Here is a 14,414-nt window from a genome sequence, read left to right as displayed (position 1 = left end):
TGTCACCCTCTCCAGGTGTTTCTGAGGGTCAGCAGCTTGGAGCAGCGTCTGGTGTTTAGTGGCTGTAGGGAGCTGAGTGCTGTCATTGTCCATCCTCCCCGAGGTCACGAGGCCTCTTCCGCGTCCCCTTCCTCACACTTCCTCCTCTCTCCTACCACGCGGGCCACGCTGTGCCCTGGCCTCATATTCTTCCTAGTTTCCTCTTTTCTCCTCCCACTCCATTCGATTACCCGTCATCTGTGTCTTCCTTCCTGCCCTTCCCCCTCCCCGAAGGCCTTGGGGTTCCCTAAACCTCCTGATGGCAGGTGCTGCATGATATTTGCGACAGCCTGGGTATCAATCACCACACAGGAAAGAGGAGCGCAAGCTGAGACTCGTTAGGGAGTCCACGGACTCACTCGAAAGTCCTGGATTTCAGACTTTTGTGATGAATCACTTTGGGCTGCGTACCTGTGGCTCGTGGGTCCCGATTCGATGCCAGCCCGGGGAAGGAAAGACTGGGAGACAGCCAGGTTTCGATCAGAGACGCAGCTTGTGCCCAGTGTGCGGCCCCGGCCAAGGCATTGGTATGGAAGAACGTGAAGCCACCAAATAGGAGCAAATGTCACAGCCAGTCCCCAGATGAGAAATCACAGCTGTGTGGCCACAGATACTCAGGCTGCCCCAGATAGTTCACAGGATTTGGCTCTTCTTTGGTGACAGCAATATGGGGTCCAGAAAAGGCCATTCAGCGGCAAACCCTCCCCAACATTATCACCCGGACACTATTTGCTGAGAGGTTTCAAGAAGCCTGGATGTTCAAGAGCAACTGCTATCAGGCAAGTTCAAGCTCCATTTGCATTCACAAACAGTGCAGAGATGCCCTTGTCAGACTCACCTTTCCATTTCTTTACTTTATTTCTCTAAAGTAAAAGAACCTGTGTAAAAATACACAGTGCAAATGATCAAAAGGATTAAGGGGCTGAGAAGCACTTATGGAAATGCCGACGCTTTGCCGGAGCGGGCCAACGTGCCGGGCTAATTTCATTCCAGAGGCCAATCTGCAAACAGTGTCTTGTGCTTCTGGAGATAAAGCGCTGTATCTTAAAAATATTTCGGGCCGCGTCTTCACATTATGTCGTGCAAATAGCATGGTAGATGTGATGTGCAAGCGTGCTTGTTAACAATTCACATTACAGGTGCTCGACACTGCTGTACGAAAACATCTTGAGAGGAAAAAGGGAAAGGACGCGGTCCTCCCTGAGCACCTTGCTTTGCGGCCTGGATTCACCAACCCAGGGGAAGGCGGACAGGGGTCAGCGGGGAGGGGGGGCGGCCAATCCTCCTGAGACAAAGCAATTGAGAAAAAATACCGTCCATGTTCTTGGCCCAGATCAGTGGGGGCCAGCTAGTGTGAAGGAATGCTTAGGAGCTCGGCTGGGGAGCCCGGGGGCCCAAACGATCATCCTGGCCACCTAGAAGTTGTGTAGCCTTTTCTGCGGTGGCGTTGGCTTTCTTATCTGCCACAGGGGGACATTACTACTATTGATCACAGGGGACTGTTTGGCTGGTTAGCTCAATAACGGCAGGCGAAGCGACTAGTTGGACACATCACACAGAAAAGAACACATTCAACATCAGTTTTATTAGTAGTATAACTAGCATTGCTGTGGTTAATACCATTGCTGTTCTTTCATAAATCTGTATTCTTACAAGAGGCCCAAAGTGATTTATTTGTGTGTGTGTGTGTGTGCGCGCGTGTGTGCACGCACACACGTGCGCCGGTCTCAAGGCTTAAATTCAGGGCCTGGAGGATGTCCTTGAGCCCTTTTTTTGCAGAAGGCTGGCACTTTACCACTTGAGCTACAGCTCCACGTCCAGTTTTTTAGTGGTTAATTGGAGATAATTTTATGCACGCATGCACAGACTCCCTCAGGAAATCCTGATTACACTGCAACGTGGGGGTGAAAACCACTACTCAGAGGAATATATGCACTGTGTGGATGCACTTACATGAGATCCCTAGCACAGACAAGTTCCTGGAGACAGGAAGGGGTGTGGGATTGCCAGACACGGAGGAGAGAAGGTGGGAGTTGGTGTTCATTGAGCACAGAGCCTCCGTTTTCCAACATGAGGAGTTCTGGAAAGGCTTGTGGTGATGTTGCACCCCAACGGATGAGCTTAACACCCCTGAACTGTACACTTCAACGGCTTAACATGCAAGCAGTACACTTTATGTTATGTGTACGTTGTCAGGATAGGAGAGAATTAGAAAACGTTTCAGTGGGCCGGAAACGGCAAGAAGATAAAGCAGCTACCATCTTTTTGATGTTCAATAAATAGTGGCAGCGTTCTCCGCAGTGAGGATGTGAGACACAGGGTATTTCGGCATGTGGTGATCCTCTAGTTCACTTCTTCTGTGGGATGTGGTGCTTCTTCCAGCACTCCACCCCTGGAATAACGATGGGATGGATTTTTGTGCATTTATCGTATCTCCATAATTTGGGGTTGTGACCGTGAGAGGTATCTCCAGGTCCAGGCCGTCAAGGTGATTGGGTCTCTCTGTCTTTTGATGTGTGTGCCAGTACTGGGGCTTGAACTCGGGGCTTTGCACTTGCTTGGCTGGTTTGCTAAGCTGCAAAGCTCAGCACTTGCACCATGCTTTCAGCCTTGCTTTTTTTTCCCCCCTAAAGCTATTTTTTTTCTTTTAATTGTTTAATTTATTATTTGTTTATGTGGTACTGAGGAATCAAACCCAGGGCCTCATGCATGCTAGGCAAGCGTCTACCACGAGGCTACATTCCCAGCCCCATTTTTGCTCATGATTTTGGAAATAAAAATGTCAGCCTGGACTGGCTTTGAAGCATGCTACTCTGGGTCTCTGCCTCTAAGTAGCTAGGGTTATATGCTTGACTCACAAACTACCTTAAAAAATTCAGAGTCTCTTGGGGCTGGGGATATAGCCTAGTGGCAAGAGTGCCTGCCTCGGATACACGAGGCCCTAGGTTCGATTCCCCAGCACCACATATACAGAAAACGGCCAGAAGTGGCGCTGTGGCTCAAGTGGCAGAGTGCTAGCCTTGAGCGGGAAGAAGCCAGGGACAGTGCTCAGGCCCTGAGTCCAAGGCCCAGGACTGGCAAAAAAACAAACAAACAAACAAAAAATTCAGAGTCTCTGAATGCTTTCTCAACTAACTCATTCATTTAAGCATTTCACACAGCCAAATGAGAATTATAGTGGACCAGGCGGGGTTTTATCACAGGATAGTTCTTCCTAGCCTGCTGTCATTCCTTTCAAATCTGTTACCCAAGAGCATGCTTATATGTAGCTTAAATGACTATGATATCTGAATTAAAATTATATTAATCGACCAATTAATAGTAATAAACTACTAATATAACCCATTGATGCTCAATATATAAAAGACATTATGAAAGTTAGAATAAATAAAATAAGTTCAATATAAGCATTAAAGTTGCTTCACTAATAATTAAACTCATTCTAATAAATGAAACATTTGAATTGCATCCACCTATAAATTAACAAGGAGTAAAAACAATGGGACAGTGATCTGTGATGGGGAGAGAAAAAATTAAATTGACTTTACTGAATATAAGTTTGCCAGTAGGCACCAAGAAATTTTAAAATGGTTATAAATGTTGATTTAGAAATTCCATTTGTACAACTATGTCTTGAGGCAGCCTCAGAAGTGTGGGAAAATATTTACATCCAGGGATAAAAATAAGATTCAGTCAAAATGCCCAATGATAGAGAATTGAATATGTAATTGGAAAACCATGTGATGGAATGTTACGTGGTTATTATAAGTAAGATTCCCTAGAAATTTCAGTGGTGTGGTGAAATACCATATACTGTTTAGCAGGAAAAGCAGGCTGTACTAGTTCTGACTGAACAATTGCAATTAAGTGTGGATACACATTTATGCCTCTGTTATGCACCTGGAGAAATGCATAAAAATATTTGCAGTGTATACATGCCAGGAGTATAGGTGAATCTTATTTTCTCTTTTTTATACTTTTTTAATACCCTCATCTTCCACATTCTTTAAGTGTCCTATTGCTTGAAAATATTGCTTCTACAACCGGAAAGAAACGTATACATTAAAAAAAGATAGTGAGTAGATTTCTTTCCTTCCCCGAGACATGTTCTTGATCTCGTCTCTTTCTTTCTTTGCTGTATTGAGTAGAACCCAGGACCAAAAAAAAACCAGAGGGTATTTTTCCCCTCAAAGCCTATGTGACGTAGGAAAATCTAACTTAGTAGCATCGTAGCCTTCTGGTCTGTAAAATGGATTTCTGTCTTCACTCCCTATAGAACTGGGCAGTTGTGAAAACAAAAACGAGCTCAACGTACAGGAAAACATTCCTACAAAGTAAAGTGCAGGCTCAGGGCTTTCTCCGCATTCTATTTGTGTGTTCTCGTTCTCTGGAAGGACGACGGGAGCTCCCTGTACACCGGTTCGAGCACACGGGAGCTCCCTGTACACCGGTTTGTGCACAGTTGCTGGTCACAGGAAAGGCTACGGCTCGCCATCAGCTAGTGGGGCCTGCCCCACCTGGCCAGCCCCAGATCAAGACTGTTGGGGCTTACCTAGACCCCCACCCTAAAATCCATGACCAGCTTATATTCCTGTCTGGTGTCTCGCAGGAGCCAAAGGAAAGGCTAGCCAACCTGTGATCAAGACGAAATTCTTTACTACACACAAGATGACTGGCACGAGATACAAAACAAATTGAAGTCGAGAGAGGATGTTAGCTAGCATCAAGGGGGCTGCTCTCTACCAGGTTGCGAAACAGTGTGATAAGGAAGGTCATGCATGCCATAGTTGCAAGTGGAGCTACAAGCACCCACTTCCCCAGTCGCTGGAGGCTTCGGCACCACCTCCCAGAGTTAAGTCCTCTCACGGGGGCTCCTGCGGAGACATTTTCTGCACTGGATGCTTACCAGAGAGGAGTTAGACCCAGCAAACACTTGGCTCCCGACTGGGCATCTGACTCACCCTGGCCTCAGTGTTTCCAGCACAGTAAATGCCATTTCGGCGCGGGTTGATTTATCGAATGCAAATGGGCGGTGAGGCTGTTTTCACAGGCTTCTGTCTCTGGCACCCCCTCACTGTGCCTCACTGGGGCAGAGTCTGCTCTGTATAGCATGGGGCGATGGTAAAAAACAAATTGGCTCTATCCCCTTTGCAGTTCCCAGTCTCCAGTGCGATCACAGGCTGGGTCTAGGAGGTTTTACAAGAGTGAGTTAGAAAAAAAGAAAATACCAATTTGTTTCTCGTGCAGTTAGAGAAACATGAGAGCATGAATAAGTCGTCCCACGAGGTCTGTGAGAGGATCACTGAATGTGTTTGTGGAGAAAGTCAGCCACAGGAGCCGAGGCTGAGCCTGTTAGCTGAGGTCCAATTATGTCTCTGCTCTTCCTTCAGAGGGGAGAATTTCAGTTTTTGTCTGTTGGGTATTTTTTTTCCCCCTGTCAGAACAGATAATTTGCAATAAATCCGTGTTGTCAGTAAATTGTGCTTGTACGTTTTGTGTCTTTCAAGAAAAAACTGGCCATGCAGAAGTCGTGCGGGTTGTGTACCAGCCAGAACACATCAGCTTTGAGGAGCTGCTCAAGGTCTTCTGGGAGAATCACGACCCGACCCAAGGTAGAGTGATGAGTGAGCCGGTATTTAATTATCTTCCTAATTACAGCTGGGATAATTAGTGTTTGAGCTGTATGGAAGAGATGAACCTTGAAATCACACAGGAGCTCAAGAATATGATTGCAGACATTTATTGACGGAGAAGTGGGGGGCTGGGGAGGAAAAGGGGTGAGGGGATAAAGGCACAGCCACGTTCGGCGCCCCTCCCCCCGTACAGCTGCCAGGGGTGGGAAAATTCCCACAGAGAAAGACTCCAGACAATGGAGCTCTGCTCACCTTTGATTATTGCATTATTCCTCCTTAATGCAGTCTTTGTCTATAAAATTAAAGTGTCTCTCCAGCAGCTCTAAAGGTTTTTTTTTTATTTTATAGTTCCTTTATTTCCTTTTTCATCTTTTGACGTTATCAGAGAGTTTTTTTTTTAATGTCTCGGGTGATATTTATACAATACTTAGGTTATTTCAATATTTCATTTGTCTTCTTTAGAATTTGCTATGTGGAAATATTAGTATATTTGGACTATAAACAATGATGGCCAGAAATCTTATTTAAATGCATCTACAAGCAAAAAAATGATCTCATGTTGGCAAATATTGTAATAGTCAATAATGAAGCTGTTTCTAGATTCCGTCCTAACAGCCTTGCAAGTACTGCTTTGTCAACATGACGATCTAGTCCTACGAAGCTTAGGAATGGAAAAACTGTCCTTCTGTGTGGTTCTTCACAAACCCTTCCTTTAGCCTCTGTCTACCTTTTCCCTTCGGAGCCCAGTCCTCGTGTCATGGCTTCACCGGGTTAACTGTATCTTGATGAGTAGGTATGTCTTCCCAAATGTGTGTTGTGCTTGTGGTGGATTCTTAACATGGCCCCCATCGGTACAAGTGGACAGGTCCTGAGAAGCAGCCAGCGCAGGGAGAGGTCAGAACAGCTAGCTGGAGTTAGCCTCTGACTGGTCTAGGATACAGGCAGGTCCATGTGGATGGTGGAAGGCAGGGGTGTGGGCTAGGGAGGGGCTGAGACGGTTGTCATGACAACAGCGTTGGGCCAGCGATCGATCACAGTGTGCTCCTGGCAGGAGACGGAGCAGGTGTAGGGCGAGGACCCTCTGTGCCAAGGCGCTCTGCTAGGTACTGCTGGGTGACCAAGCAGTCTGGACTAGGCTGAGCTCATAGGGACCTACAGATAGATGTGCATAAGACTGAAGACCAAAAGTGTTAACAGGAAAACACCAAGGCCAGTGTGTGCTAATATCGGAACACAAGAAGCGAAATCACAAGTCCAAAAGAACTCTACGATCAGCGACTTTCATCTTCCCGGGGGACCCTGCTGGTCTGAAACGTGTAGCCATGCGTCATTTCTCGGAGGTCAGCAGTCGGAGCTGCCCCAGGCAGCGCCAGGGGGCCGTGCTATCAGTGCCACCTTGTGTCCCCTTTCCCAGTACAAGGGAGCTATGAAGTGAGGGGGGACCAGAGGAGAGGACATGGTGACGGTGACAAGATGGCTGCTCTGTGTGGAGATGGACCTTCCAGAAGAAAGCAGCATGTTGGGTTCTGGCAACTCTGATCAGTGAGGTCGTAACCTGCCCGCTTTCTTGCTCGAAACCTGAATAAGTAATTTATAAAACCACTTGAGGAATGCTCATCAGCAGAAGGACAAGACTGGCGTAAAAGTTGAGAAGACTTGACCTTGCACATGTGCCCAGGAAACACGTGGTTCTCCCCCAACTCCAGGGGAATGTGTAAATTAGCATATCAGAAGACTTTGGTACCTTATTGACAAACTCACTCGGGATTTGAAGGGGCCACTCATAGTTTTGAATAGTAATTTTCATTACATTTTTGAGGGAGAAGCTGTATCCTGGAATGATATTTGCAATTGCAGGAATTCTTGCTAATGTCAAGGACCTTACAAAGAATCTCCTCCTTTCAATTGAAGCAGAGCTTCCTGGCACAAAGAGAAAACCCCGCACGCTCTCCCCCACTTCAGGGTACAAAGCAGCTCTCCGAATGTTTGTTCTCCAGACCAGGACAAAAATCACAGGTGTTGCCTGGTATTTGAAGGGAGCAAAGCTGATCAGAGAGATTGGAACGCGAAGTGGTTTTCAGACCAGAGACCGGGCATTCCATAGCAGTATGGATGGTGAGATAGTTGGACTCGAACGTCAGCTCCAGATGAGCCAGCAATCCCAATACCATCAGGTACATGGCTTATTAGAAAAAAAAAATCATCTTTTATCTGAATCCACCAATTACCACAGAGCCTTCACTGTTGCCACAACACCCGGTTACCACTGTTTAAGCCAGCACATCTGGTATGGACCTTCTGTCTGATTTGTAGGACAAATACAGCTCCCCAAGGCTTCGGATGGAGCGTGCTCATTTCTGACACAGGTGGTCCCCCCCCCCCGGCCCCAGCAACATGGCAGAGCCCAAGAAAGAGAATATTTGTGTTACGGCCCAAGTTTGGCGCCCTCTTAACTTTGAGATGTTGGCCAAGACGCTTATCCGATCTGAAGTTCTGTCTTTCTCACTTGTAAAGATATAATCTCTGTACTGTCTGCCTCATAACCTGTCATAGAAAGTTAATCGAATAATACAGCTGAGAAGGTGCAGGGTTCCAAGTGCCAGGACAGTTTGTTTGTCTAGTCATATTTTCCATGGGAAAATACTGAGCCCTCCAGCTACGGAAGTTTGACTTTTCTCCAGTCCGGGAGAGTCTCTTGTCCGCCATGTTCATTTGAAAGTGTTCAGCGTTGTTGGCCTGTGGCTCTGCGGTGTTGGTGCTCAGAAGGGCTGCGAGCTCCTGAAGTTTGCTGCTGACACAGGAGCTAGGTCAGATCTCAGCCTCCCCCACCTAGTTTCTACCCTTGTAGCCAGCATGATCTGGGCGTGGATGACACCGTTCAGCCAGGGTGCAGTTTATGGACTTCAGGACCTGCCTTCGGCTTCGTGTAGCTTCAGCCCACAAATCCAACATCTCAACTACAATCCATTTTTTTTTTTTTTTTTTTGGCCAGTCCTGGGGCGTGGACTCAGGGCCTGAGCACTGTCCCTGGCTTCTTTTTTGCTCAAGGCTAGCACTCTGCCACTTGAGCCACAGCGCCACTTCTGGCCATTTTCTGTATATGTGGTGCTGGGGAATCGAACCCAGGGCCTCATGTGTATGAGGCAGGCACTCTTGCCACTAGGCCATATTCCCAGCCCGACTACAATCCATTTTATTCTCTTCCATCCTAGGGCCAGGAACAGTGACATTTATTAGACACGGCTGTGGGGCTCACCTTACTGATGAATACTTTCTAATTTCACATAATCTTAATTGCAATCTTACTGAGCTCTTTGTCCCCGTATTGCAGAAGAGAAGAAACGAGGTCCCAAAGCATGCCAGCTTGCTTGAGGTTTATGATGGTGTTTGTACCCTGGAGCGGAACCTCGAGGCTCTTTTCTTTCCCCAGCACTAGAGGGGAACAGGCTTCTTGATCAAGATAAGCATGCTGATGGATCCCTCGCCGTAATAGCTGTGTCCTTAGTATCTTCCTAGAAGCAAATGTAGTCAGGTTACTGGTGGCTCACTCCTACAGCCCTAGCTACTCAGGAGGCTAAGGTCTGAGGTCGGGCGCTAGCATAGGCAGACGAATTCAAGAGACCTTTATTTCTAAATGGCCATCAAAAAGATGGAAGCTGAGGTGTGGCTCAAGTGGTAGAGCACACTAGTATTGAACAGAAAAGCTGAGTGAGAGTGCAAAGCCCTGGAGGCTGAGTACAGCGCGACAGGGAAGCGAATTCTACTTTCCACTGAAGCCCGCTTCATTACCCACATCCCACAGGCTCGCACACCCTGGGAAGTGTGATCGTTCATACGGGTGGTTTATCCTGGTCTGAAGGCCACGCCAGCTCACACTGGGCTCCCGGCCTCTCCGGCCCTCCAGGGAGCAACGTCCTGTCCCAGAGGCTCCTGGCCAAGACTTCTAGCTAGCCTAATACCCATTTCCCCATTGAATGGTTTTGGAATTGTAGCTAGACCTGTAGCCAATAATAATGACCTACGTGTCCATATACCTTAGGGCTAAGATTGTTGAATGTTGGGGTGTTTGTGGAAGTGATGGGTTGCTTGTTCTTGGTTCTTCCGCGTCCTTCTAAGAAGGATACCTTCTCCCTCCCCCTGCCCCCCCCCCATGACTGGCTACGTGGATGCACTAGGACACCATTTTGAACCAAAGGGGTAGTGAAGATGCAAGACATGGGACCAAGTAACCCCCTCCCCCCCCCCCCCCCCCCCGGCCAGAGTCCTTCCACACATCCCTCTTGTTTAAAATACTGTCCTATCTGGTTCACGTTAGGCCTTTCTACAGTAACTCAGCCGCCTCTGTTCTAACTAGCACAGCCTTCGTAGACAGATAGTAGACCCCAGTCACCCTTCTGAAAACCTTCATTAAAATGTTCTCCTCACTAGCGTGTCTTGAATCAGAACCCCGGGGTTGGTGATACTGAGGCTCTGCGTCAATCCAGCCACACCCCAGCTGAGGACCCCGGAGCTCCAGCCGCCTCCGGACGGGTCTGAACGGCCTTGCCCCGCCCGTGGCCCGCCGCGGCCGGCCAAAGACACAAGTCAGAGGTCGGCGGCTGCCCCTTGGCTGCTCGGCCATTTTCTCTGCGGTGACCTGCAGGTTCTCTTCAGTGGCAGTGCGGCCTGGAATTCACGGAGAGGCACCGCTCTCTCGAAGCATGGTCTCACCCTCCCCTTGCTCGCTGTAGTTTAGTGGCTACGTCCCTTCCTTTGTTTCTGGAAGACACTAGTGCTTTCTTGCCTTGGAGTCTGGACTACTACTTCTTGTTGTTTAGGGTTCTGCTAAGAGCTCCTCCTGAGCCGGTCCACACAGGACTCCTGCCCTCACCCCTTTGTGGCCCTCCGTCACCCCACCCTCCGTTCTTCCCAGACTCGACACACACAGAAGTATTGGCCCGGAGCTAGGAATATGGCCTAGTGGCAAGAGTGCTTAACTCGTATACAGGAAGCCCTGGGTTCGATTCCTCAGCAGCACATATATATAGGAAATGGCCAGAAGTGGCGCTGTGGCTCAAGAAGTATTGGCCCATTTCCGTGCGTCCTCTCTGCCCCCTCCTGGGGGGAGGGGTGCGCTCCTGATGAAATGCATCCTCATTGAGGTGGCGTCTGCATCTGCCGGCGGCCCCTGCAGCTTACGTGAGGGACAGGAAAGCCACCAGGACTTCTCTTAGTCTAGGCCCTTGACCTTTATGACCCTGTCACTCACCAAGAAGCATTGCTCTAGCACTTTGCTCTCAGGACTCTGGATGGGATTGGGTCCCTCCGTCTACCTTGCCCCTCGGCCTCTCACCAGGTGCGTGCTAGGCAGCGTGGGCCTGTGCAGGGAGAAAATTCCCATTCTCCTTCTGTTTCCTGTCAGGTGGGCAGTGAAGTGCTGGCGTTCAGATATTTGAACTTGCCAAATTAATATTTGAACCTCATTGTGCTGACCCTTTCAAGTTAGTTTAAAAAAAAATAAGTCAGTTTTGAAGGACGATCCCTTTTTTTAGACTGTGTACAAGGAATCTATCATCTGCAAATAATTAGACAGTGGGAATGATATTGTATTGCTAATGAGCAGATGTGCGTGTGTGGAGGAGAGGAACAGCTGCACACATATCAAATGCAAAAATGGCCCGAACCCAGCATTATGAGTTCTGCAAGGGATTTTATTCTTTCAAGAATGTCAGAAACAGAGAAAAATTGAAACAAAGAATTTAACTGTTTATTTCTTTATTAGCCGTTCTTTCAGCCACACTTTGCCTTACATAGACATATCATACACGCTCATGGTATTTTTGATATTCATACTTTTTACATCTCAGTCTCTCTCTCTCTCTCTCTCTCTCTCTGAACATGATAGAACTTATATCTAACAGTTCCCCTTTGTCTTTCTGGTGTTCTATAGGTTATGTGGCTCCCAGCGGAACAGAGGACTTAATGTTATTTGGGGGCTGGGCATGATCTTTAGGTGCTTATATATGCTCAATGTCACGTGACCCTTAAAGTCACTCATGAAATCCAGATCCGTGTTTCCAGATAAACGAACTGACCCGGAGAGGTGACACGATGCTGCAGAAGCCAGTTGGTCCCGTCCGCGGAAGAGCTGGGCTTGGATCCTCAGGGCTGACTTCCCAGGCTTCTGTTTTCTTCCTTACGTGGCTCACGGCTCCACATCATTAAGAATGCTTTCGGAGAACAGAAAGCGTGGCCCACCATAACTGGAAACAGTAGCACATTATCCAAAAGCTGTGAAGTCCTGTGGTGTCCATTACAACTTTATGAATCCTGTGCAGGATTAGCAAGCTGAAGAAGTTGAGATAATCAGGCTTTTGAAAACCTTCAGCCAGGAACAATTTTACATCATTCAGATCCTAATGGTTAGGTCATTTAGAGTTGGAAACATTTGCACCTCGGCAATAAAAAAATGAAGTCAGAAGAATTACTATACTTCACATAAAATAGTCCTAAATTAAAAATCGGAGCTGTTCACATAAGAACTAGAATTTCTAGACTCTAGGAATGGCAGTCTGGGTCATTTGGGCTAGCTTGCTGCTGAAAGCAACTGAAAATGTTGGTAGAATATTTAAAACACATTGAAATAATCACATCAAAGAGCTGATGAAATGATGAGGGATTAGCTAGCTTAATGGAAGGGAACATGGAAACTGAGCATGCGTGAAGAGGACTGGAGACCCTGTGTTCTGAGGGAACATGGGTAATTAGAGCTTTATGAGCCTTACTAAGGATATGGAAGGTGTGACCAAGGATAGCTCTGGACCTAATGGAGATAGATAGATACAGATACGGATATGGATACAGATACAGATGCAGATACAGATATATGACTAGCTGTATGTCCCACCTGAAGTGGCCTGTTTTCTCAACTGTGCATAGAATGTACAGTAGTCTAGAAAAGGTTTAGTATATTTCAAAGAAATCATATGCACTCTATGTCTTTTGCCGTTGTGCAGTTATCCTGGAAATCAGTAGCAAAGAGATACCTAGACACCCAACAGATTAGAAAAAATTCAGATTTCTAAGCATCCCAGTTTATTTAAGGATAAGCCATGAATGAAATGAAAAAAATGTTTTGACTTAAAAGATCATTGAAATACTACATATCAGAGTTCTTAGAGCACAGGCAAAGCCGTTGTTGGAGGAAAGCAAGTAGAGGAAGGCCAGAGGTGGGCATCCATCTCCAGAACTTAAAGCCAACCACAGACTGAACCCCAGCAGGGAAAAGGAATCATGAGCAGAAATCAAATAGTCAACAGGTTTGTTTGAAAGTCTTTGTAAAACTGTAACAAGTTGGTGATGAAAAAGTAGGAAGTCACAATAGCCATCATCAGGAATAAAAAATGGAACATCTCTACATGCGTTGGAGACTTGACAGAGGCCAGGAGGAATCCTTAAGTAACTTTAAGTCAATACATTTGAAAAGTTATGAGATGAGATAAATTCCTTAAAAATACAGCTTAACAAAATGGAATAAACCTGCGATCACTTAAGAAATTAAATCTGGATTTGAACAGTTTGTGGTAAGGAAATGAATTCAGTGAGCTCCACCGACATTGAAGAAAACACAAACTGCAGTCTCCTGCCACGTTTTCTAGAGATGAAAGAGAAATACAATCCACCTTGGGACTCCTGAATAATCTTTATACCCAAACCTGAAGGTATAAGAATAGAAAATTAGAGAGCTATCTCACAAACATATATACAGAAGTCCTAAACAGACAGCAAACTGAATTGAGTAATACATAAGAAGAGAATACATGATGGGCGATTGATCTCAATTTAAGTCAAGTACATTTTGGCATTTCAGTATTAGCCCATGTAATGAACCACGTGAACCTACTGCAAGAATCAAGCTTGAGAAAGTACAACAGCATCATGACAACGTCTCGTCTTCACTGTAGAGGATGTGTGGCCTAGTGCGTATAGTAAGCCAAGAAGGTTGCAAACCGGGTCGCAACTGGAAAGAAGCTATCTACCCATCTTTCCAAGCTACGGGCCGAGCAATGGAAGCAGAAATGTCCAATGGAATGAGGCAGCAATGCGCCTCTGCTCCTTCCAGACCCAGCTCATAAAACCAAACCCCCTCGAGGGCCTCTGAGCTGCGAATCCAGGTGCCCGGGAAAGCAGGCTGACGCCTTGCGGCTGTGTACGTCTCCATCCGCCTGGGTCTCTGAAAAGTCCATGGGGCAGAGGAGTAGCAGCTACTTTTTTACCAACCAAACTGTGCGTAGTCAAGACGGAAACGGCTATGACGTTCAGCAAAAGGATTGCAGCATTTATTTATTTACCAGGAATAAATCTGGAAAATTATTATTTACTTGCAGAATCGGGTAGATCGCGTCACACCCAGCGTCTGACACCTAGGGAGGGTCTAGGATTGTGAGCTCTCTTGGTGACTGACCTTCTTTCTCCCCCAGCTCCTTCCCTTTCTCCTTCCCTCCCTTACTTTTTATGGCATGAATACAGTGCTTTACATTTAAAATGAGCTGTCAGTTAAAGTTGACAGAATTAATTTTTCAGTCAGGTAAAGTGAGAGTGTTCCATATTCATAGTGCTTGCTTCCCACACCTGTGCTGAAGGCCAGGTGTGCGGGAAGCCACGTGGGTGGTCAGCAGAAGCGTGGCGTGGACTGTGACGGGGGGAGGGGGCGCGCTACCCGCTGGGGCCTTGGGGGGCCCCGTGGCCCTCCTGGGCCCTGTG

At 47.0% G+C, this 14,414-nt stretch overlaps 1 protein-coding gene across 1 annotated transcript in view; it reads left to right on the top strand.

Annotated features, from left to right (window-relative positions):
* Msra (methionine sulfoxide reductase A) overlaps positions 1-14,414 on the top strand; it is a 226,225-nt gene that overhangs the window by 142,018 nt on the left and 69,793 nt on the right. The window contains exon 4 of the mRNA XM_048330739.1: positions 5,547-5,651. Coding sequence (XP_048186696.1) covers positions 5,547-5,651 — 105 coding nt within the window. The remainder of the gene's footprint in view (positions 1-5,546; positions 5,652-14,414) is intronic.

The sequence above is a fragment of the Perognathus longimembris genome, chromosome 21 (genome assembly GCF_023159225.1).
Source record: "Perognathus longimembris pacificus isolate PPM17 chromosome 21, ASM2315922v1, whole genome shotgun sequence".
Lineage (NCBI taxonomy): Eukaryota > Metazoa > Chordata > Mammalia > Rodentia > Heteromyidae > Perognathus > Perognathus longimembris.
The sequence above is the reverse complement of the archived record's forward strand: the minus strand, read 5'-3'. Positions and strand labels throughout refer to the sequence as shown.